Below are 23,477 nucleotides of genomic sequence, written 5' to 3'. Positions count from 1 at the left end.
TGATATTGTTTGAAATTTGTTGCAAAAAAATTTATCTGTATTTCTAAAACAAAACCCAAGCATTATTAGTTTCTGATTTTGGATTTAAAAACTCAGAATTCATGTAAACGTGGATCAATCAGATTTTGTCTACTTACATTTGAATCTAATATTAGAGAGGTAAATTTCAAAATTGAATAATAGTAGAGTTTGTTGATTACACGCAAAACTTGTTTCAGATAATATTTGTTACCAAATTTTGATATTAATGATGACGATCCCTTTTCAATTGCATATTCACATCTAGAAAGACTACACCTATCTTTGAACGTTGTGAAAAATAATTAATAGTTGGTTATTTTCATAATTGCCATGAGGTTTATCATTGACATTCAAAAGTGAGTAAACAATTGGATGGTTTAACGCTATACAACTATAACTTAACCTAGCAAGGTATAACTGTTTTTTGAACGAAAGACGTGCTTTACGAAATGTGAAGCATCACCAATTACATTTTTTTAAATAGAATTGATGATATTTCACATTTCATTTCTGTTGGATAGGATGTCATTCTGATGGTAGTCCGAAATTAGAATCCTTTTGATACTTAATAACCATCGACACCCCATAGGTCGAATTTTCGATGTTGAATTCCTTGAAATTAACGTCATTTCAAGATGTAACTAGTCTTGTGAATTTTCATTAGATCTTGACTTGAATGAAAATATTGAGATGGTGAATACAAACGCAAAATGCATTTCATGAAGAAGGCTAATACTTGTTGCCAATCAAAAATTAGATATATTTCTTGAATTTTCATCGGAATCATCTCAACATCTTCATCCAAGTGATGTGATGAACATGTACCTAACTATTTACATCTTAGAACGACGTAAAGCTTTCAAATATAGGTCAACACTGCCAATGAACTATTCTCATAGTTTGCAATTTAATCCCATTGAGTGATAGAATCCAACAACTAAGCATGAGGGGATCCTACACCAGCGTTGAATATTTTTAGAATCTCCACATCAAGTCCATCAATAGTACAACACATTCCAGCAGTGCTATCAATTAACAGAAAATTCTGATTGATGGTTCTAGATTGGAAATCATCAGGTACACCATTGAATAATTTAGACCTTCTAGCTTTGAATAATACATACACCTGCTCAGTAATTTTATCATCGCCACATTTTCTTCCAATATGCCCACTCCCTACAATAAAAGGTGAAATGTAGATAATGCAAACAAAACCTTTAGTATTCATGTCTAATTTATGATAAACTGATGAAAAACCAGACCATTCATTTGCAGTTGATGGTGTAAGTTAATCATAATTATCATCTGCTAAACTATATTTTTACTTAATACCTATCAACAATAACAATGTAAACTAATAAATGTCCTATTTCTAATGCCGATTTGAGGAATCGTCAACAATTAAGTCATCTTAAAGTGTGAGTCAGATGAATAATTTTGGTTCAAAGGAAAAGGTTAATACCCCAGTATAGTCAGGTTGTCTTAATCATTTGGTGTCAACTTGTTTCTTCTCATTTTTCATTATTATATTAGTTTAGATTTCTGTCAGAATCAAACCAGTTTTTTGAAGTATTAAAAAAAATTGTCTGAGATAATGTTGAGAACGGACATAAAATTATTTGCGCTCTTTTTAAGACACAAATTTAAAAAAATAAATTAACATCTAATCACGGAACATATTTCCTAAATCAGTATTTGATTACCATTCTTAATTATATAATTGGATTAAATCTACCCCACTAATCAAGTATAATAACTAACAAAAACACCAGTAATTACATCCAATTTTCTTTCCAACAATCTATCATCAACAACATTATACTTCACTACTAGGAGAAAAATGGTTTTATCACTTGAAGAAGTTAGTAAACATAATAATAAAAAAGATTGTTGGGTAATAATTCATGATAAAGCTTATGATTTAACTGAATTTATGCCAAATCATCCTGGTGGTGAAGCAATAATTTTAAAATATGCTGGAAAAAATGCAACAAAAGTATTTGATCCAGTTCATCCTCCTGATACTTTAGAAAAATATTTAAATCAAAAAGATCATAAAGGAGAAGTTGAAAAAAGGAAAATTGAACCAAAAAAACAGAAAATAAAAGTACAACCACAACAACAAGAAGAAAGTTCTAATGATGGAAAGAAGATAGTTGATGAATTTGATGTAGAATATGATGAACAAGATGATATGGATCCTATACCAACTGGGCAACAATTACAAGTAACTTCCACAACAGAAGAAGAAGATGAAGATCTATTATATGATGAAGATGGAGAACCAAATTCACCAGAAGAAATTCAAAGATTAAAAAATATAAAAAATAAACCAGATTTAGGACAAATTTATAATTTAAATGATTTTGAATATGTTGCAAGAAATACAATGGAAAAAACAGCTTGGGGTTATTATAGTTCTGGTAGTGAAGATGAAATAACAATGAGAGAAAATCATTTAGCTTATCATAGAATTTTTTTTAATCCAAGAATTATGGTTGATGTTTCCAAAATTGATTTTTCAACTACAATGTTAGGTACCAAGACATCAGTACCATTTTATATTACTGCAACTGCCTTGGGAAGATTAGGTCATCCAGATGGTGAAAAAGTATTAACAAGAGCTGGTGCAAAAGAAGATGTGATACAAATGATTCCAACATTAGCAAGTTGTTCATTTGATGAAATAGTTGATCAAGCAACAGATAAACAAACTCAATGGTTTCAATTATATGTTAATTCAGATAAAGAAATTTCAAAAAAATTAGTTCAACATGCAGAAAAAAGAGGTTGTAAAGGTTTATTTATTACAGTTGATGCTCCTCAATTAGGTAGAAGAGAAAAAGATATGAGATCAAAAGATATTCAAGATTTAAGTAATGTTCAAGGAAATGATGAAGAAAGTGATAGATCTCAAGGTGCAGCAAGAGCAATAAGTTCTTTTATTGATACTTCATTAAATTGGAAAGATATTGAATTTTTTAAATCTATAACAAATATGCCAATTTTATTAAAGGGAGTTCAATGTGTTAAAGATGCAATATTAGCAGCAGAATATGGATGTAATGGTATAGTTATAAGTAATCATGGAGGTAGACAATTAGAATTTACAAAATCTCCAATTGAAATATTAATTGAAACAATGCCAGTATTACGTCAAAGAGGATTAGATAAAAATTTTGAAGTATATGTTGATGGAGGAATAAGAAGATCAAGTGATATTTTAAAAGCTATATGTTTAGGTGCAAAAGGTGTTGGTATAGGAAGACCATTTTTATATGCAATGTCAACATATGGAGATGAAGGGGTAATAAAAGCTATACAAATTTTAAAAGATGAAATGATTATGAATATGAGATTATTAGGTGTTACATCATTAGATCAATTAAATGAAGAATTTGTTGATACAAATTCTATAACTAATAGATTTGTACCTGAAGATAAATTATTTAAAAAAGTTTATCAACCTTTAGTTAATCCACCATTTAAAAATAGTAAATTATAATATTTTTCTATAAAGGTTTAATTAGATATATAATACATTCATAGATATTGTTTCCCTTTGTGTATAGAAACTAATATATATTTATTTGATTAAAAAAGTAGATTTTAGTGACAATAAGCTTATAGCCTTATAGAGATTGTAGACTTATGAGGATATTAAGTGCGAAAAAGAGCCCTTGATTGAAGAAAAAAATAAAAAAGAACAGGGTTATCACCACCTCAACCATCATACATTTCAAGTCAATGTAAAACCTTAAAACGTTTCTTGGCTATGTTGAGGAAGTGAGAATAGCCTAGAATGAAAAATTTTCATACTTTAAGTTGTAATTAAGATGAAACTTTCATATTTCATGAAATGGCTTTAATAAACTAAAAATTAAGTTTTTTTAGTGAATTACGTTTCAGGTCTAAATTTATTTTTTTAGTCCCTTAGTTCATTAATATTATAATTGTTGATACAACAAGAATATAATAATTTATGTAAGACTATCAATTACTTGAATCTATAAAATCCTTGGCTTGATTCGGTCCACTGATTGCCATTTTTAATACTAGAATCGATCTTTGAAACTGGAGTATACGTGCAGTATGTGTCTACACATTGACATTTATGGAAAAATACATATACACCGATTGATCCACATGTACAAATTAAAGAAGTGTATAGTTGGATAAAAATTTAGTTAAATCTACTTTTTATTAATCTATTAAGCATTAAATGTATATGTATAATTCGCAAAATAATTCATTAGAGCTAAAACTAAATGAGATTTGACAAAGGCAATTTACATATGTAAGTCTACAAGTGAAGATTATATGTTTCAGCCGTTTTACACGCCTTCCATATTTAATTGATGTTGATGATACAATTTAAGAATTTTAAGAATTTGGCGGAATTTAATGTTTACATAACCATAAGAATTAGTTTAGTCAAAACTCACCTAGATATACTAAAAATCTATTAATATGTACATGTAGTAATAGACAATAGCATATTCCACGTAAGAGTATTAATTTGTTTCTATCTGATAAGGGATTAAGTATCATCTTTTTGCTCATAATTATACCAGAATTTCCATAATTTTACTTATAATTACTTAAATATTTTCACATTTCCACACTTCGTATACTAATTAAAGTTCATAGTACGAAAGTAATACGTATTATCTCTAAGCAATAGCAGTAATGTAATCCATACTTAGCCCAATACTTACTCCATTAGAGGAAAATTTCTCTCTATTTCTGTTGTATTGTTCATACTAGTACTATTATGAATTACTGGTAAAAAAATATTTACTGTTTATTATATTTACAATCCAAAAAAGATAAAATTTAATAATTTTTTTTTTATAAGAGATCTCTGTATTTATTATAATAAGTAAACCACATTTTCATTTATACAAGCTACTTTTCTACTAAAATAATAATAAATAATACTAAGAATAATATCAATAAATCAAACTATAATTCAAAACTATTATTAGATAAGAGAATTTTGTTTCTGTAATTTTTACTGGGCTAATTTTGAAGAAAAGAAAAATATCAGGGTAAAAAGACATTAGACCTTCCTCCTCCTCACCAATACTTCAATACAATCACCCATAACATCAGGTAACTTTATTTTTTTTTACCTTGAAGAGGTTGGTGTAAATAATACTCCTCATTATACTTGGTCACTACTAATCTAATCAAAGTTATATTCATTTTTTTTACCTAGAAGAGGCGTTAATATTCTTTTGACAACCACTAACTTTCATCATCATTATCAACAACTATTTCATCAATCAATCTAGTTTTTGAATATCATATTATCAAGAGCAAAATATCACTTTTGAGTATATTTTTACCAGTATAAAACTTTTTCATCATTTAACTAATTTATCGTATAACTAAATACCTAATATGGTGTTACTTAATGGTGTCAAGTATGCATGTGATCGTTGTATACGTGGTCATAGAGTTACTACATGTACTCATACTGATCAACCTTTAACAATGATAAAACCAAAAGGAAGACCAGCTTCTCAATGTACTCATTGTAGAGAAAATAGAAAATTAAAAAATTTACATGTATCATGTTCTTGTGGTAAAAAAGGTAAAGGAGGTTCAAATCATGATATAAATTGTGCTTGTTATAAAACAAATCATTGTACATGTTCAACAAATTCTTCATCTTCAACTTCAACTTCCATAAAAAAATCAAAAGATAATCAAATAGAAATTCAAAAAAGAAAACAATTATTAGATAATGATTTAAAAAAGAGATCTACATCTATGTCAATACAATCAAATGCAAGTGATTCTTCACCTGGAAGTACTGGATATTCTTCAGCACCTTCTTCAAATGTACAACAAGAAATTAAACCATCAGCAATAAATTCTACAAATCATCATCAACAACAACAACAACAACCACAACCACAACAACAACCAATTAATCCAGAATTAAATGATAATTTTGTTATTGAAGATATAATAATACCTTTTGATACTAAAAATGGACTTTTTGATATGTTTTCAAAAAATGAAAATTATGAAACTTTTAGTAATGAAACAACACCAGATAAATTTCCACCACAACCAAATCAAAATACTAATCAAATCAATACCGCTAACAATAATGATTATGTCAATATTCGTTCATCATTAACTGATCCAAATCAATATGATTCAAATCCAGATGATGTTGATAATATGTTTCCATTATTCCCATTAGTTGGAGGTCCAAGTTTTGATAATGAAAATCAACCATTATCTGGTATTCCACAAAATAATGAATATCAACAACCAAAACCAATGAGACCATCATTAGATACATCAACTTCAAATTATGATTATAATCTGTATACATCTTTTCAATCAACATCAGCAGCATCTGAATCAACATCAAATATAAATTTTGGTTCAAATTTAAATGAATCAAATAATAATCAATATCATAATAATCATCAACAACAATATTATCAACTGCGACCTAAAAGACCTGAAAGTGTATTATCAATAGCTTCAAATTCTTCAACTAGATCATTTGATTTTATAAATAATAGTAGTAATAATTATCATAATTCATCATCATTTATAAATGGTGGAATACCATCATCAACTACATCAACTGCTTTTCCACCAAGTGGGAATTTTTCATTTGATGAAAATAATAATAATTTAGAAGATCATCAACAGAATAATTATCATAATCATCATTTTGGTAAAACAGGATTAGGATCATCAAATTCAAATAATAAATTTGGTTCACAATTAAGTAAAATTGAAAGTGAAATGTATACAGAAAATTTTTTTGAAGAAAATTTTAATCAGAATAATAATCATCCTTTTACTCATATTATTGAAGATAAAATTAATGGGAAAATTAATAATAATGATAGTTATGAGAATGATGGTTTGAAAAGAAATTCATCTATTACTTCTTCTTCTTCAATACCAAATTATTTTTATAATAATAATAATAATGATGGTAGTAGTAACAAAATAAACAATGGTAACAATAATAACATCAACATCAACAATATCAACAACAATAACAACAACATCAACAGCAACATCAACAATAATAACAATACCACCAACAACAATCTTAAAAATAACGGTAATATTAGTCGAAGCAATAGCACCAATAATGGAGTAAATGGGAACGTCAATGGTAATTTGAATGGTAATGTCAATGGCTCCATTAAAAATCAAATCAATAATGTCGAATCATCATATTCAAAAAATTTTTATAATAGTGAAAATATAAACAATCTAAAATCAAACAATAATAATAATAATAACTTTAAAAATGAGGAAATAATTTCAAATAATGATAATAGTAATAATAAAAATGAAGAGACAGTTGATGATGATATTCCATTATATCAAGATTATTTTATGCCAACTTTTAATAATGGTACACCAACTCCAAACAGTAATTAATTTTAATTCAAACATATTGAATAAAAAGATGATAAAAATGAAGAAAAGTTTTCATGATATGAATTGTGATAAGAATAGAGAAATGATTTATAAAGTTTTGATTTAATGATAAATGTATTAATAATTTGATTAAATAGATTACTAACTTACTTATTTACCTCTTCATTCACTAATTAATCTATTCACTTATTAATTTTTAAATTTTTTAATCTATTAGTATTTGAATCTAAATCAATTTTAGAATTCACTTTAGATTTTATTTTGTCTTCTTTTGAAATTTGTTTTTTAGATTTTGGGTAATTTAAATCAGTTGATGAAATAGCTCTATTATTTTCACTAGTGTTGTCTTGTATTAAATATAATTTTAAAATTTCATCTGGTATATTTAAAATATTTTTTTGTTCAATTTGTTGTAATTTTGATAATTTTATTATATATTCTAATAATGATAATGAATTTGATTGTTTTTTTAGTTCTTCTGCATCATTATCATCAGTTTCTTCTTTATCTTTCTCTTCTTCTTCTTCTTCCTCATTTTCGTCATCATCATCATCTTCTTCTTCCTCTTCTTCTTCATCAAATTCATTTTTACTTAATTGTCCTAGTGCAATCCATTCTTCATTATCTTGTTTATCAATTAATTTCAAAATTAATACAGGTGAATTATTATTTTCTAATTTTAATAAATTTCCTGAAGCAGTAAAAAACATACTTTGAATATTTTGAATATTAATTTCTTTGGTGATTGGAATTGAGTCGTCTTCATGATATCTATCATCATTAAAATTTTCTTTTATTTTCAACGTATATTGATATTTTAAATTCGAAACTCTATTAATAGTAGTTGTACACCTTGCAAATGTTTCTTTCCATGATATACAATCTAATTCATTAAATTCTTCATCTCCTTCATCAACATATTTAAGTCTACTTGGATTATAAAATATTGTATAAAGTTTTAAATCAAATTTTGGACCAATTCTATTATTACTACTATTTATATAATTTGATGCTTGTAATAATCTACCTGGTGAAATTTGATTAAAATTTAATGAACCATTTAAATTTATTCCAGAAGTAATTAATGATAAATTTAATATTGGTATTGCTTCATTTATATCAACCAATAAATTATTCATATATGTTTCAACTTTTAATATACTTTCTTTTGTATTCTTTGTTGAAAGATTATTAACTATAAAATTTAAATTTTCATCAAAATCTTCAAATTGTAATAATAAATCATCAATTAAATCTAATGTTGAATCTAATATTGTATTTCCTTTACTTGATGCTAATTTTATAAGATTTATTGTTATATTTATTATATTAATTTTAATTTTTAATTTATGACGTTGTTTTAATAATTGTTTTTGTTGAGATTCTGGAATTTTATCAAGAAATGTTGATATTGATTTTATTGCATAACCTGATGCAATTGATATACCTGATCTTATAGCAAATGATACTACTTGGTTTGAAGCTTTTGCTAATATTTGATCCATTTGGTATCTAGTTGGTTAATAGTTGTGAATGATAATGATGAAATTGATTTTGTGTTATAAGATCAAACATAAAACAATCGCGTAAGAATCAATGTTTATTTTTCTTTTATTATTATTATCGTATCAACTTAATATCAAAGCATAACTCATCAAATGGCTGTTAGAAAACCATTAACTAAATTCACAACACCCTTGGGGTCAGGAGCAGGAGTACCCAAAGAAAAACGACCTCCAAAAGTTTTAGATTCTGAATCACGACTAGCAAAACCATTTAAAGTTCCTTTTAAAACGCGACTGGAAACAGTAGGTGGAATTATATCAAATAGACCAGTAAGATCCAGTAGGAAAAGAACAAATTATGCAATTGATGATTTAGAAAATCAACAAACTGACCAAGATGATGATTCAAATGTAAATGAATTTGGTGAAGTTATAAGAGTTAAAAAATTTGGTGCTTTATTACCAAGATCAATGAATCAATTGAATATGAATAATAATGATATTAAATTTAAAAGATCATTTACCGTACCATTTAGTAAGAATAATACAAAACAAAATGAATTTAATAGAGCTCCACCACCTCCATTAGGTACAAAAATTAAACCAATATTACCTCCTCGTGCATTACATGATCCAATGTCTGAATTTGCAATAGTATTATATGATCCAACTGTCGATGTTATACCTAAAATTGAAGAACTAGAAGAAAAAAATCAAGAAATTCAACTGAGTCCAACAACTGAACCAGAAAATTCATCAGACAATACTCAACCACCTTTGAAAAAGAGAAAACATCATAAATCATTAGCTGAAATTTTAGGGATTGTTAAAAATCCTGAAGATCAATTAGCTAAATTCCCCAATGTTCCAGTTGTAATAGATCCAAAATTAGCTAAAATTTTAAGACCTCATCAAATTGCTGGGGTACAGTTTCTTTATAGATGTACTTCAGGTTTAATAGATCCAAGAGCAAAAGGTTGTATTATGGCTGACGAAATGGGATTAGGTAAAACTTTACAATGTTTAACATTAATGTGGACTTTATTAAAACAATCTCCTCGTGGTAGGAAAACTATTGAAAAATGTATAATTGTATGTCCTTCTTCATTAGTTAGAAATTGGGCAAATGAAATTATAAAATGGTTAGGTGAAGGTGTATTAACTCCATTAGCTGTTGATGGGAAAAGTACAAAACCAAATGAATTAGGTACTGCTTTACAACAATGGTCAACTGCAACAGGAAGAAATATAGTTAGACCTGTTTTAATTATTTCTTATGAAACATTACGTAGAAATGTTGATAAATTAGCAGGAACAGAAGTTGGATTAATGTTAGCTGATGAAGGTCATAGATTAAAAAATGGTGAATCATTAACTTTTACAGCATTAAATTCTTTAAGATGTGAAAGAAGAGTTATATTATCCGGAACTCCTATACAAAATGATTTATCTGAATATTTTTCATTATTAAATTTTGCAAATCCTGGATATTTAGGTACAAGAAATGATTTTAGAAAAAATTTTGAAAATTCTATATTAAGAGGTAGAGATGCTGATGCTACAGATAAAGAAAGAGAGAAAGGTGATGCAAAATTAAATGAATTATCAACTTTAGTTTCTAAATTTATTATTAGAAGAACTAATGATATTTTATCAAAATATTTACCTATAAAATATGAATATGTTTTGTTTACAAGTTTATCACCAATGCAAAAGAAATTATATCATCATTTTATAACATCACCAGAAATTAAAAAATTATTAAAAGGAATTGGATCACAACCTTTAAAAGCTATTGGAATGTTAAAAAAACTTTGTAATCATCCAGATTTGTTAGATCTACCTGATGATTTAGAAGGTTGTGACCATTTGATACCAGAAGATTATCAATCATCAATATCATCAACTGGAAGAAATAGAGAAATTCAAACTTGGTTTAGTGGTAAATTTATGATTTTAGAAAGATTTTTACACAAGATTAATTCTGAAACTAATGATAAAATTGTTCTTATATCAAATTATACTCAAACTTTAGATTTAATTGAAAAAATGTGCCGTTTTAAAAAATATGGTTGTTTAAGATTAGATGGTACAATGAATATAAATAAAAGACAAAAATTAGTTGATAAATTTAATAATCCTGATGGATCAGAATTTATATTTTTATTATCATCAAAAGCTGGTGGGTGTGGTATAAATTTAATTGGAGCAAATAGATTAATTCTAATTGATCCAGATTGGAATCCAGCATCTGATCAACAAGCATTAGCAAGAGTTTGGAGAGATGGTCAAAAAAAAGATTGTTTTATTTATAGATTTATATCAACTGGTACAATTGAAGAAAAAATTTTTCAAAGACAATCAATGAAAATGTCATTAAGTTCTTGTGTTGTTGATGAAAAAGAAGATGTTGAAAGATTATTTAGTTCTGATAATTTAAAACAATTATTTCAATATCAACCAAATACTCAATGTGATACTCATGATACTTATAATTGTAAAAGATGTAATTTTGAAAAAGGTCAATTTATAAAAAGTCCTGCTATGTTATATGGTGATGCAACTACTTGGAATCATTTAAATCATAAAGCTTTAGCTAATAATGAAGATAGCTTGATAGCTGGTGAATCACAATTTAATGATATTTCTTTTGCTTTTCAATATATATCTCATTGATATATAAACTATTTAAAGTTAATGCATTTTTGATCAAACAACCATCAATGGTCTGTAGGTGACAAGACATGTTTTGATCTCTTTTTTCTCAATGGTTACTGCTTACAGATAGAAGTAAAGTCATTGGTTAATCGGAGTTGTTAAAAAACCCCCTAATTCCTGAAACGTAAATATAAAAAAACTAAGCGAAATTTAATCAGACAAAACTGTCAAGATCTGACAATTTGTATACTATGAAACTGACCGAGTCAAATCAGCTATTGCCTTGCCAAGAGGGCTCAAGTCTGAAGGATTTGTACCTCGATATTGATCATTTGCGGAACTTGAATTCCATTACCAAAAAGTGTCTGAATTCAATCTAGCGCAATATTTGAAGTATTCGCGCCAATTTTTAAGTCGGCAAAATAAAAATAATTCCGCTATCTTCCCCACACAATGTACTGACACACACCACTCTACTTAATAATTTATAATATATTGTATTGAAGTTAATAAATTAAATTGGTTGATAAATTGGAAAACATCAGTCCACAATCCAACTCACTCAATTCTTTTCATTTCCACTAGATTGATTAATCACATAATTCATTCATGTCAGAAACCACACCATTAAATCCAATTATTATAGTTGGAGGAGGATTAGCAGGATTATCAGCAGCTCATCAAGCTTATTTAAGAGGTGCAAATGTTATATTATTAGATAAACAAGGATTTTTATCAGGTAATTCAGGAAAAGCAACATCAGGTATAAATGGATCATTAACAAGAACTCAAGTTAAATTAAATATACCAGATTCTGTTGAACAATTTTATGAAGATACTTTAAAAACTGCAAAAGATAGAGCAAATCCAGATTTAATTAAAGTTTTAACTTATAATTCAGCTGATGCTATACATTGGTTACAAGAAATATTTGGATTAGATCTTACTGTTGTAAGTAGATTAGGTGGTCATTCACAACCAAGAACTCATCGTGGTCATGATTCAAAATTTCCAGGAATGGCTATAACTTATAGATTATTAGAAACTTTAGAAAAATTAAGTGAAGATGAACCAAATAGAGTTTTAATTTTAAAAAATTGTCAAGTTATTGATTTAATAAAAGAAGGTGATTCAAAAATTATTGGAGTTAAATATAAAAATTTAAAAAATAAATCTAAATTTGAATTATTTGGACCAGTTATTATGTCAACAGGTGGTTATGCAGCAGATTTTACTAAAAATTCATTATTAAGAAAATATAGACCTGATATTATTGATTTACCTTCTACAAATGGTGTTCATGCAACTGGAGATGGTCAAAAAATTATTATGAAAAATAATGGGGTTGGAATAGATATGGATAAAGTTCAAGTACATCCAACAGGATTAATTGATTTTAATGATAAAGAAGTAATTGAAGGTAAAAAACAACCAAGATTTTTATTTTTAGGTGCTGAAGCCTTAAGAGGAGAAGGTGGTATAATGTTAAATGGTAAAGGTGAAAGATTTGTTGATGAATTAGGTACAAGAGATTGGGTTAGTGGAGAAATGGAAAAACAAAATAAATTAGGTAATGGACCAATAAGATTAATATTAAGTGAAGAAAGTGAAAAAAATCTTGAATTTCATATAAAACATTATACTCAAAGAAATTTAATGAGAACTGTAACTGGAAAACAATTATGTAAAGAAATTGGATGTAGTGAAGAAACTTTAAAAAATCAATTAGAAATTTATAATAAAGCAGCAAAAGGTGAAATTAAAGATCCTTATGGTAAACAATATTTCCCAACAACTCCTTTCATTTATAAACCAGATGCAAAATATCATGTTTCATTTATAACTAGAGTTTTACATTTTACAATGGGTGGTGTGAAAATTAACGATAAATCTCAAGTTTTATCAAGTGATGATTCACCATTTGAAGGATTATATGCAGCTGGTGAAGTTGCAGGTGGGGTTCATGGGCATAATAGATTAGGTGGATCTTCATTATTAGCTTGTGTTGTTTATGGTAGACTAGCAGCTGATGAAGCTTCAAGTTACACTTTCCAAAAATTATCATCAACTCAGGCGGCTACTAATTCTTCTCCAGATCAACAAGAGACAGAGTCCAGTAGTAATAATGAGAAACAAGCAACTCAAAGATTAAATATGATTAATTTGCATATCGATCCAAATAATAAAAGAATTATTATTGATTTAAATGATGATCAGTCATCTACTCCACAACTTTCACAACAATCACAACCACCACAACAACAAAAAGTACAAGATCAACAACCAGAAAAAGAACAACAACCAGAAAAAGAACAACAACCCAAACAACAACAACAACAACAACAACACGCATCAAAAAAACCAACTGCATTCACAATTCCCAAAAAGGAATTCACAATAGAAGAAATTTCAAAACATAATACCGCAGAAGATTGTTGGTGTATTATAAAAAATGTAGTAGTAGATTTAACATCATTTTTAAATGATCATCCAGGTGGATCACAATCAATTATAAATTTTGGAGGTAGAGATGCTACTGAAAGTTTTGAAATGTTACATGAAGATAATTTTATACCAAAATATGTTTCAAATTGTGTTTTAGGAGTTGTTAAAGGTAAATCATCAGAATTAGATTTATAAGTAAATTAATTTTGATTCTGATTTGATGTATACATTAATTAATAGATATATAAAAGTCCAATTAATACAAATACTTATTTATTTATTTATTGAATAGTTAAATTAAATTAAAATGATATGTACTTAATCTTCTTTTAAAGATTTAGTATAATCTTCTTCACTTAATAATGAATCACTATCAGTTATTTCTTTTGGATCATCTAATTTAATATGAGCAATCCAACCTTCATTTGTAGGATCTTCATTAATTAATCCTGGTTCACTTTCTAAAATTGTATTTATACCCAAAATTTCTCCAGAAACAGGACTATAAATTTCACTTGCACTTTTAACTGATTCAATTGATCCTATAGTATCACCTTTTTCAATTCTATCACCTAATTCTGGTAATTCAACAAATGTAACATCACCTAATGCTTGTGCTGCATATTGTGTAATTCCTAATAATGCTGAATTATCATCATATAATTTAACATATTCATGTTCTTCAGTAAATTTTGTATCTATTGGTTTTTTTTCATGTAAATAAGGATATGCATGATCTTCTTTATTTGCTTTATAAAATTGTGGGGTTTGAGTTGTAAAAGTTTTGAATAAATTTATTGATTGATTTGAAACAATTGATGTACGTAAAGCAATTGATGATGGTCTTAATAATGATTTGAACATGATTGAAAATTAATTTGGTGTAGACGCTCTGGAAAGAAAAGAGAAGACGATGAACAATATATTTTGGTTGTTAAAAGTTTATTAGTTCATTGTTTTTCTATGTTTCCAATTTTACTATTTCAAAACATTTTGTTTTATGACTTCTTTTGTGTTAGCCGTAGAATTTGACTCTTTTACTTACATATATAAAAGTATATAATTAATGAAAAATACTCAATCATTTTACATATTCATCTTAATTAGACATTCATTTTTCCAATTCGCTTGTCACTTGGACATTTGTAATGCCTCATGATGTAATCAGAGAATTTACTTAAAATTCACACATTATCCATTATTAACAAATTACATTTAAAATGATATATAATTAAGCTTTTTTAATATAAAAAAAGTACTTATGAACAAAATAACATGATATCAATGAAGTTAATCCAGACAATAGTCCTAGATTTCAAGTAATCCCCTCAGTAAGCTTTCGCTTTAAAATTAAAACTCGTTTTTTAATTATCCCTTCATTAATTAACTAAAATGAACAGCAATTGGAACAACTATAACAATAATAACAATAATAACACCAAAAATTAAACACATTCTCATTTTAAAATCTTTCCACCACATATCTTTTCTAACTCTATTTGCTCCTCTTCTAAAACCTTGAGCAGATATTGCTAAATTATCTGTTTTATTTTCTATTGAATCTAATCTTTCACCTCTTTCAGCTACTTTATTTATATTATCTCTCATTATTCCTACTGTATCATCAATTTGCTATTTTAAATGTTAGTATTAATACTTTTACAAGATGATTTTGGCCATGGATTTTACTATAATGCATTAGCTCAAATTGATAATGTTTTACATACTGCTTGTATAGCCGCTGTTCTTGAATTGGATTGATCTCCAGTAGTCTGATTTGGAATGTATGGATCATATGGTACTGATGATGACATTTTGAGTTATTGTTTTCAAATTTTATCTTTACTTATGATATATCTTAACGGTTGTAAAATTGAATCAGGACTTTTGTTTTTATGGACTTTTTTTTCTTCCTTCTTTGGTTATGCGAGAATTCGGATGGTAAACTTTACTTCAAAGTACGCAACTAGCAAATGATAACTAAAAATCTTATTACTATTGATTGGTTGGATGTTAACACTTAAAACAGTGTTGATAATATAGGTTTGGTTATAATAAGTAAATAATTACCTAATTGAATGTAATCTATCGTTCGCTCAATTCTAATTTTATGGTTGTAAAATATGAGGAGATATTTTTTCTTTCTCTCCCTCAGTGTCCATTTTTTTTTTCCTCAAAAATTGTGACATTAATTTTTTTCCAATTTTGGTATATCTTTTCTTATTATCCAACTGCTCATGATGTATTAATAGATCCAAATAATTATGCTTTGAAATTTCAAAGGTCGGGGAATATGTTAAAGTGTGCTAGAGTCGGATTATAGAAACAGATAGGTTATTGACATCAAACTGTGATAATGAATTGATCCTATAAATTTTTTAAAAAATATATCATAATCAACAAAACTCGTATTTTTAACAAAAATAAAATAAAGTAAAATCTCTTATCGTTTAAAATCGTCATTGGTAGTAGAAAGTAATATATAGAGGTGGTGAGACTAAAGCAGAACCCAAAGTCAGATGAAAGAGGTGAATCTAAAACAGTTCAAGCAACTCTTTCTATGACTTTGAAAAATTCAGCCCCTTTTTATCATGTAATATTCATCTTACATGTTGGTCAGGTTTCAGATCATTTTGTAATACGTTTTACAAATTGGTCTTGGTTTTGTGTTTGATAATCTAGCTAATATTGATTTTATTTATCACCGCAATAGCCGACTTCAATTAGAAAAGAAATGAAATTTGCCACCAACATTGGCTATCTTTGTAAAATCTGAAGAAGTGGATTGGTTCACTTGTAAATTCTAGTAAATGACTCCAATATCTCATTAAGTTGCATGCCTTTGGGCTAAGTCTGTTCGACCCTATAATTTAATTTAGGATAGGGGAATTTATCGGCTATACAGATTTTAATTTCATGACATAAATTAATGAACAGATGATCAAATTTTCAATGAATTGAAAGATAGACTTCAATGCATTCGTTCTCTGGATCTGTCATAACTCGTTTATCGTCCAAAGTATACTGTAGCTTTTGAGTTTGTCTTTGTCTTTCACTGATATTAATATATAAATCTCTTGATGGTCGTGTAAAAAACTAGATCAATTTTTGAAAAATCTAATATGACACGTCTAATTATAATTTCTTGCCTCTTGATCAAAAATTATCAAATTGTAAACGTATTTGTTGAATAAATACAACCGTCTATCAATTGTAGTTATAATTTCTATCAACATCTGTAAACTGCTTTAAGAAAAATTATAGTAAATAGTTTGATCAAAACCACTCGTATTTTAATTTATCAACTCTTGTATCATGTTAATCTATAAATTAATACGATTTTAATTTCTTAATCTAGACTATTTATTAATTACGTATATTAAGCTAATTACTATTTATAAACAATATAAATAGTCTATAATAATTTATTATTATAATTCTTAAGAGTTGTTCGTTCAATTAGTTCAAAATTAAAATTTGTTTTGTTTTGTATTTTCTCTTAGTGAGTGAAATTTTTCCAGTGAAATTTTTAGACTAACAAAATTTTATTAGCACCATTTAAAAAAGATTCCAATCTTTTTTTTTTTTTACTTGAGATTAACATATACATCCTTTTAATAACTCATATATATACATTTAATAAAAAGATAATAACAAAATGGACGGTGGTATGTAATATATTCATAAAACAATCAACTACATTGACTACTTTAAAGCAATTGATTGATTGATTCAAAGATTTTATCATAGTTTTTGTTTCGAAAAATTCGAGTTTTTTTGGGTCGACAACACAACAATTAAATATTTCAAGATTTCGGATTTCACATCAAATCAATCAATTTAACGTCGAATCACGTCAAAACTCAAGCTTTAAGTTGATCGATCTAATCAATATCATTCTACGTTCAAATTTATACGATTTTGTCGGAGATTTCAAGACATAGCAACGTAGTATTAATTCTGGTCGAGACAATTTTTTTTACGACGGAATATTTCAAATTGACGAGATTTCAACGCAAAAGGTCAATCAAACTTTATGAAGGTTTGATAGGACAAGGTAAGGAATCAAATATCCTATTATTCCATCATTAACCGTTATCAATTCAGAAACCTCATAAATTTGTCGATCAAATTTATTTTTTCGTCGAGTTGTTGACTTGGAAAAACTGGACAAAAAAAGTTTAATCATTTTCATACTACATACGGACAACAAATTAAATTACGAAACAAAACATGACAATTCTTTAAATCAATTATGATTATCATTAGATTTCCAATACTAACTCCGATTTCATAGAAGAAGTTGCTGCTTTAGTCATTGATAACGGTTCTGGTATGTGTAAAGCCGGTTTTGCTGGTGATGATGCTCCAAGAGCTGTTTTCCCATCAATTGTCGGTAGACCAAGACATCAAGGTATTATGGTCGGTATGGGTCAAAAAGATTCATATGTTGGTGATGAAGCACAATCTAAAAGAGGTATTTTAACTTTAAGATATCCAATTGAACATGGTATTGTTTCAAATTGGGATGATATGGAAAAAATTTGGCATCATACTTTTTATAATGAATTAAGAGTTGCTCCAGAAGAACATCCAGTTTTATTAACTGAAGCTCCAATGAATCCAAAATCAAATAGAGAAAAAATGACTCAAATTATGTTTGAAACTTTTAATGTTCCAGCTTTTTATGTTTCTATTCAAGCTGTTTTATCATTATATTCATCAGGTAGAACTACAGGTATTGTTTTAGATTCAGGTGATGGTGTTACTCACGTTGTTCCAATTTATGCTGGTTTTTCATTACCACATGGTATTTTAAGAATTGATTTAGCTGGTAGAGATTTAACTGATTATTTAATGAAAATTTTATCAGAAAGAGGTTATACTTTTTCAACTACTGCTGAAAGAGAAATTGTTAGAGATATTAAAGAAAGATTATGTTATGTTGCTTTAGATTTTGAACAAGAAATGCAAACTTCATCACAATCATCAGCTATTGAAAAATCATATGAATTACCAGATGGTCAAGTTATTACAATTGGTAATGAAAGATTCAGAGCTCCAGAAGCTTTATTCCGTCCAGCTGATTTAGGTTTAGAAGCTGCTGGTATTGATCAAACCACCTTCAACTCAATTATTAAATGTGATATAGATGTTAGAAAAGAATTATATGGTAATATTGTTATGTCAGGTGGTACTACTATGTTCCCAGGTATTGCTGAACGTATGCAAAAAGAAATCACTGCATTAGCCCCATCATCAATGAAAGTTAAAATCATTGCTCCACCAGAAAGAAAATATTCAGTCTGGATTGGTGGTTCTATTTTAGCTTCATTATCTACTTTCCAACAAATGTGGATCTCAAAACAAGAATATGACGAATCTGGTCCATCAATTGTTCATCACAAATGTTTTTAAAGGAATCTTATTTCAAGTCTATTCTTGTGTATTATCTTTTCTAATTGATTAAAATATAAAATTTTTATATAATTTATATTAAACAAAAAAATTTAAATTCATTTTTTTTATAGCTTAGTTGAAGAAAAGTGTAGAGGCATTGTTGAATATTGTTGATTCTCTAGTGAAAAAGTTTTTGATCTAAAAGTGCTTTAGACTGCAATTAAATTCCATCATAAGTTCATTATTATTAAGTTCTATCTATAGATTTAAACAAACAAAATCTAAACTAGAACATTTTGATTAATATCAGTCTTCACTATTTATATTTTCTTCTTTCAGCTCTTGCTGTTGCTCCTGCCTCCTGGATTCAAATCCATTACTTCTTTCTTTTAATTCGTTAATTCCATCATAAAAGCTACTCCATAATCTACCAACATCATCAAATTCTTTTCCAATTTGTATTGATTCATTTAATGATCTATTTAAATTCTCTATGTTATTATATACCTCATTCAAATTGTTTGAGACTTCTTGTAGTAGCAAATCTCTTTGTTTTATGAAATATTCACTGTTAGAATTTGTGTTGCTTGTTGACATTTGATATGGATGACTTGATATAATGATTCAAGTAAGATCGTTGTTTTGATTTTTGAGATTGAGATTCCAATTTTGTGTTTTGATTTATCGTTTCGTAAATTTTTTTTTTTCAGATTTGAATCTTTGCAACCATCTATATCATCAAACTCAAATTCAAATAAAGCAATGGCTAAAAAGGATAAGAAATCAAAAGAAGCTAAAAAACTACGAGCAGCTGAGAAACAAAAGAAAAATGAAAATAAAGCTGAATCTAAAAATAAAAAGTTAGCAAAAAAATTGAATGATGGAGAAGAAGAAGAAGATGATGATATAGATACAATATTAGCAAATTATCAAAAGGAACAAGAAGAATATAATGAAATTAAAGTAGAAATACTAGAAACTCATCCTTCAAAAAGGCTTAACCCTACAATCATCTCAAATCCTGTACATACAAAAAAGGAGCTCATACTATTTGGTGGAGAAAGTGTTTTAGAAGGTAGTAAGACTTCACATTTTTACAATGATCTATATACGTACTCAATCGATAATGATACATGGAGAAAAATAACATCAAAAAATTCACCATTACCAAGATCATCTCATGCCATGTGTTCTCATCCATCAGGAATTGCATTATTATTTGGTGGAGAATTTTCATCACCAAAACAATCAACATTTTATCATTATGGTGATACTTGGATATTAGATTGTGATACAAAAGAATGGCAAAAATTAGAATTTAAAAAATCACCACTGGCAAGATCAGGTCATAGATTAATTGTTTGGAAAAATTTTATAATTTTACATGGTGGGTTCCGAGATTTAGGAACTTTTACAACTTATCTTAATGATTTATGGGTATTTGATGTAACTGATTTTAAATGGTATCAAGTTGAATTTTCACCAAATCATCCTATTCCTGACGCAAGATCTGGACATTCATTTATACCTTGTAATGAAGGTGGTGTTATTAATGGTGGATATACTAAAGTTAAAGCAAGAAAAGGTTTACAAAAGGGTAAAGTTTTAAATGATTGTTGGTTATTAAAAATGAAAAGTGATATAAAAAATATTAAATTTGAAAGAAGGAAAAAACAAGGTCAATTACCATCACCAAGAGTTGGTTGTTCATTAGTATATCATAAAAATAGAGGAATATTATTTGGAGGAGTTTATGATTATGAAGAAAGTGAAGAACAATTAGATTCTGAATTTTATAATCAATTATATTCATATCATATTGAAAATAATCGATGGTATAATTTAACTTTAAGACCTTTAAGAAATAAAAAAAGAGAAGTAATAAAAGAAAAAACAAGAGATGAAGATTTAGAAGATATTTTGAATTCAATATTATTAAAAGCAAATTTAAATGATGATGAAGAAGATGATAAAAAGGATTTAGAAGAAATTCAAAAGACTAAAGAACAAGAAGAAGAAGATGAAGATAATTCAAATAAGGAAATGAAAGAATATCCAATAATGAATCAACTACCTCATCCTAGATTCAATGCAACTACTTGTGTTGTTGATGATCAATTATATATATTTGGAGGGATTTTTGAAAGAGGTGAACAAGAATTTAATTTATATTCATTTTATTCAATTGATTTGGGTAGATTAGATGGTGTTAAAGTATTTTGGGAAGATTTATCTGAATTAGAGAAAGCAATTGAAGATTCTGAGGAAGAATATTCTGATGACGATGAATATGATGAAGAGAATGATAAGGATGATAAGGACGAAGAAGATGAAGAAGATGAAGAAGAGGAAAAAGAAGAAGCTGAAGAAGAAGAGATAGCAGAAGAGGAAGAATTTCCTGATCCAAGACCATGGTTACCACATCCAAAACCATTTGAATCTTTAAGATCATTTTATATTAGAACAGGTGCTCAATTTTTAGAATGGTCAATATCATCTCATAGAGATGCTCGTGGTAAATATTTGAAAAAAATTGCATTTGATTTATGTGAAGATAGATTTTGGGAAAGAAGAGAAGCTGTTAGTGTTGCTGAAGATAATTTAGAAGAAATGGGTGGAGTTGGTGAAGTTATTGAAAAAGATACTTCCAAGTTTACTAAAAGAAGATAAAACTTTCATAGAATTCATAGAAATAAAAGAACGATACAACGAACTAATCTACTCAATGAAATCAATAAGATGAAAATCTAATACTTTTTCGCAAAAAATGCTAATATATATTATTAAATTATGCAAAGTGAATACCGACTTGGTGGAAAGCATATAATAATTTTAAAAAATCAGTTTGATCCATTTTCCCAGCTCTTTTATCAGAAAATCCAGTTTCTGTTAAAACAGTAGTGATTTTAGTTTTAATTGAATCTTTTAAATTTGCTTGATTATCTATTATCATTTTTGAATCATCTTGTTGTTCTTGAGTAGCTAAAAAAGTTTTATAATTTTTCTCTAATATATCAATTACATTCAGTGATTTAAAACCAGCAGCTATGGTTTTATTTTTCCTAACAAAAACAATCCTTAATAATCCATCCCATTCATTAAATTCAATATTAGGTTTAGGGTTTTTTATCTCTATCCTTACTACACTGGATTCTACTTGTGGTGGAGGTCTAAAGTTATTTTTACCAACTTTCATTATATGTGTTACATTTGCCCACATTTGTACATTTGCTGATAATCTGCAATATAGTTCATCACCAGGATTAGCTACTAATCTCATTGCAAATTCTCTTTGAAACATTAGTATAGAAACTCTTGGTGGTTTTGGTTGATTTAATAATTTGAAAACTAATGGTGATGAAATTTGATAAGGTGTGTTAGATATGCAAATGTCAAAATATGGTAAATCCATTTTGATGAAATCTCCCAATATTATTTCTAATTTCTTTTCTTGTGGTGTTCCATGAACTCTTTTAGTTAGTTCAGCTGCCATTCTTGGATCCATTTCAGAAGCTATTACTTTTCTAGCCTTTTCAAGTATTTTTACTGTAAGATTACCTGTACCTGGACCAACTTCTAGTACTATATCACTTGGCCTTATTTGTGCTTTATCCACTATTCCTTGTGCAACTAATGGATTTTTCAAAATATGTTGACCTAAATTTGTATTAAATTTAAAGACTGAATTTAAATGTTTGTCAGCTGCCACTGTATTACCAGTTGGATTTGGCTTTGTTGTAAATTTTTTATTTGGTGTCTTGCCCATTTTTGAAATTGTAAAGGTAGTATGAATAAAATGATGGTATAGGTTGTGTTTAGTTGATTCTAGCTCTAATTAGGTTATAATAGTTTGATCTATCTTAATTGATAAAGTCTCATCTCTTTACATAAATAAATTTGAAGTACAAAACTCAAGTTGATTTTGTACTTACACTTTGTTTTTGTACAACTTACTAGGACTTTAACTTCACCAAGTGAAGATCAAGATGTAGGAGCAAGAAGGGACCCTTGTAC

The 23,477-nt window shown here is 27.5% G+C and overlaps 12 protein-coding genes across 12 annotated transcripts; 6 read left to right on the top strand and 6 right to left on the bottom strand. All coding sequences in view use genetic code 12, as the record gives it.

Moving 5' to 3' along the window:
* Positions 1–958: 958 nt before the first annotated feature.
* Positions 959–1,249, bottom strand: KGF55_003352 (uncharacterized protein; the record flags this gene model as incomplete). The annotated part of the gene is made up of 1 exon (XM_051758136.1): positions 959–1,249. The coding sequence occupies one exon, from the start codon at positions 1,247–1,249 to the stop codon at positions 959–961; it is 291 nt and encodes a 96-aa protein (XP_051613724.1).
* A 612-nt stretch (positions 1,250–1,861) lies between these two features.
* Positions 1,862–3,526, top strand: CYB2 (Cyb2p; the record flags this gene model as incomplete). The annotated part of the gene is made up of 1 exon (XM_051758135.1): positions 1,862–3,526. The coding sequence occupies one exon, from the start codon at positions 1,862–1,864 to the stop codon at positions 3,524–3,526; it is 1,665 nt and encodes a 554-aa protein (XP_051613723.1).
* Positions 3,527–5,427: 1,901 nt separating this feature from the next.
* CUP2 (Cup2p) lies at positions 5,428–7,455 on the top strand (the record flags this gene model as incomplete). Its single annotated transcript, XM_051758134.1, has 1 exon — positions 5,428–7,455. One exon carries the CDS (start codon positions 5,428–5,430, stop codon positions 7,453–7,455), a length of 2,028 nt encoding a protein of 675 aa, XP_051613722.1.
* A 182-nt stretch (positions 7,456–7,637) lies between these two features.
* On the bottom strand, positions 7,638–8,960 carry KGF55_003349 (uncharacterized protein; the record flags this gene model as incomplete). The annotated part of the gene is made up of 1 exon (XM_051758133.1): positions 7,638–8,960. The coding sequence occupies one exon, from the start codon at positions 8,958–8,960 to the stop codon at positions 7,638–7,640; it is 1,323 nt and encodes a 440-aa protein (XP_051613721.1).
* Positions 8,961–9,113: 153 nt separating this feature from the next.
* On the top strand, positions 9,114–11,636 carry RAD54 (DNA-dependent ATPase; the record flags this gene model as incomplete). The annotated part of the gene is made up of 1 exon (XM_051758132.1): positions 9,114–11,636. One exon carries the CDS (start codon positions 9,114–9,116, stop codon positions 11,634–11,636), a length of 2,523 nt encoding a protein of 840 aa, XP_051613720.1.
* Positions 11,637–12,227: 591 nt separating this feature from the next.
* On the top strand, positions 12,228–14,258 carry OSM2 (fumarate reductase; the record flags this gene model as incomplete). The annotated part of the gene is made up of 1 exon (XM_051758131.1): positions 12,228–14,258. One exon carries the CDS (start codon positions 12,228–12,230, stop codon positions 14,256–14,258), a length of 2,031 nt encoding a protein of 676 aa, XP_051613719.1.
* Positions 14,259–14,381: 123 nt separating this feature from the next.
* Positions 14,382–14,927, bottom strand: GCV3 (glycine decarboxylase subunit H; the record flags this gene model as incomplete). The annotated part of the gene is made up of 1 exon (XM_051758129.1): positions 14,382–14,927. The coding sequence occupies one exon, from the start codon at positions 14,925–14,927 to the stop codon at positions 14,382–14,384; it is 546 nt and encodes a 181-aa protein (XP_051613718.1).
* A 519-nt stretch (positions 14,928–15,446) lies between these two features.
* Positions 15,447–15,877, bottom strand: KGF55_003345 (SNAP receptor; the record flags this gene model as incomplete). The annotated part of the gene is made up of 2 exons (XM_051758128.1): positions 15,447–15,695; positions 15,791–15,877. 2 exons carry the CDS (start codon positions 15,875–15,877, stop codon positions 15,447–15,449), a joined length of 336 nt encoding a protein of 111 aa, XP_051613717.1.
* A 1,844-nt stretch (positions 15,878–17,721) lies between these two features.
* Positions 17,722–19,481, top strand: ACT1 (actin; the record flags this gene model as incomplete). The annotated part of the gene is made up of 2 exons (XM_051758127.1): positions 17,722–17,731; positions 18,361–19,481. The coding sequence occupies 2 exons, from the start codon at positions 17,722–17,724 to the stop codon at positions 19,479–19,481; spliced, it is 1,131 nt and encodes a 376-aa protein (XP_051613716.1).
* A 288-nt stretch (positions 19,482–19,769) lies between these two features.
* DAD1 (Dad1p) lies at positions 19,770–20,060 on the bottom strand (the record flags this gene model as incomplete). Its single annotated transcript, XM_051758126.1, has 1 exon — positions 19,770–20,060. The coding sequence occupies one exon, from the start codon at positions 20,058–20,060 to the stop codon at positions 19,770–19,772; it is 291 nt and encodes a 96-aa protein (XP_051613715.1).
* Positions 20,061–20,225: 165 nt separating this feature from the next.
* Positions 20,226–22,133, top strand: KGF55_003342 (uncharacterized protein; the record flags this gene model as incomplete). The annotated part of the gene is made up of 1 exon (XM_051758125.1): positions 20,226–22,133. One exon carries the CDS (start codon positions 20,226–20,228, stop codon positions 22,131–22,133), a length of 1,908 nt encoding a protein of 635 aa, XP_051613714.1.
* A 118-nt stretch (positions 22,134–22,251) lies between these two features.
* DIM1 (putative dimethyladenosine transferase) lies at positions 22,252–23,229 on the bottom strand (the record flags this gene model as incomplete). The annotated part of the gene is made up of 1 exon (XM_051758124.1): positions 22,252–23,229. The coding sequence occupies one exon, from the start codon at positions 23,227–23,229 to the stop codon at positions 22,252–22,254; it is 978 nt and encodes a 325-aa protein (XP_051613713.1).
* Positions 23,230–23,477: the final 248 nt, after the last annotated feature.

This window comes from Candida pseudojiufengensis (genome assembly GCF_024610245.1).
Source record: "Candida pseudojiufengensis strain CBS 10847 chromosome Unknown scaffold1, whole genome shotgun sequence".
Classification (NCBI taxonomy): domain Eukaryota; kingdom Fungi; phylum Ascomycota; class Pichiomycetes; order Serinales; family Debaryomycetaceae; genus Lodderomyces; species Lodderomyces pseudojiufengensis.
This window is presented reverse-complemented; position numbering and strand designations above follow the sequence as displayed.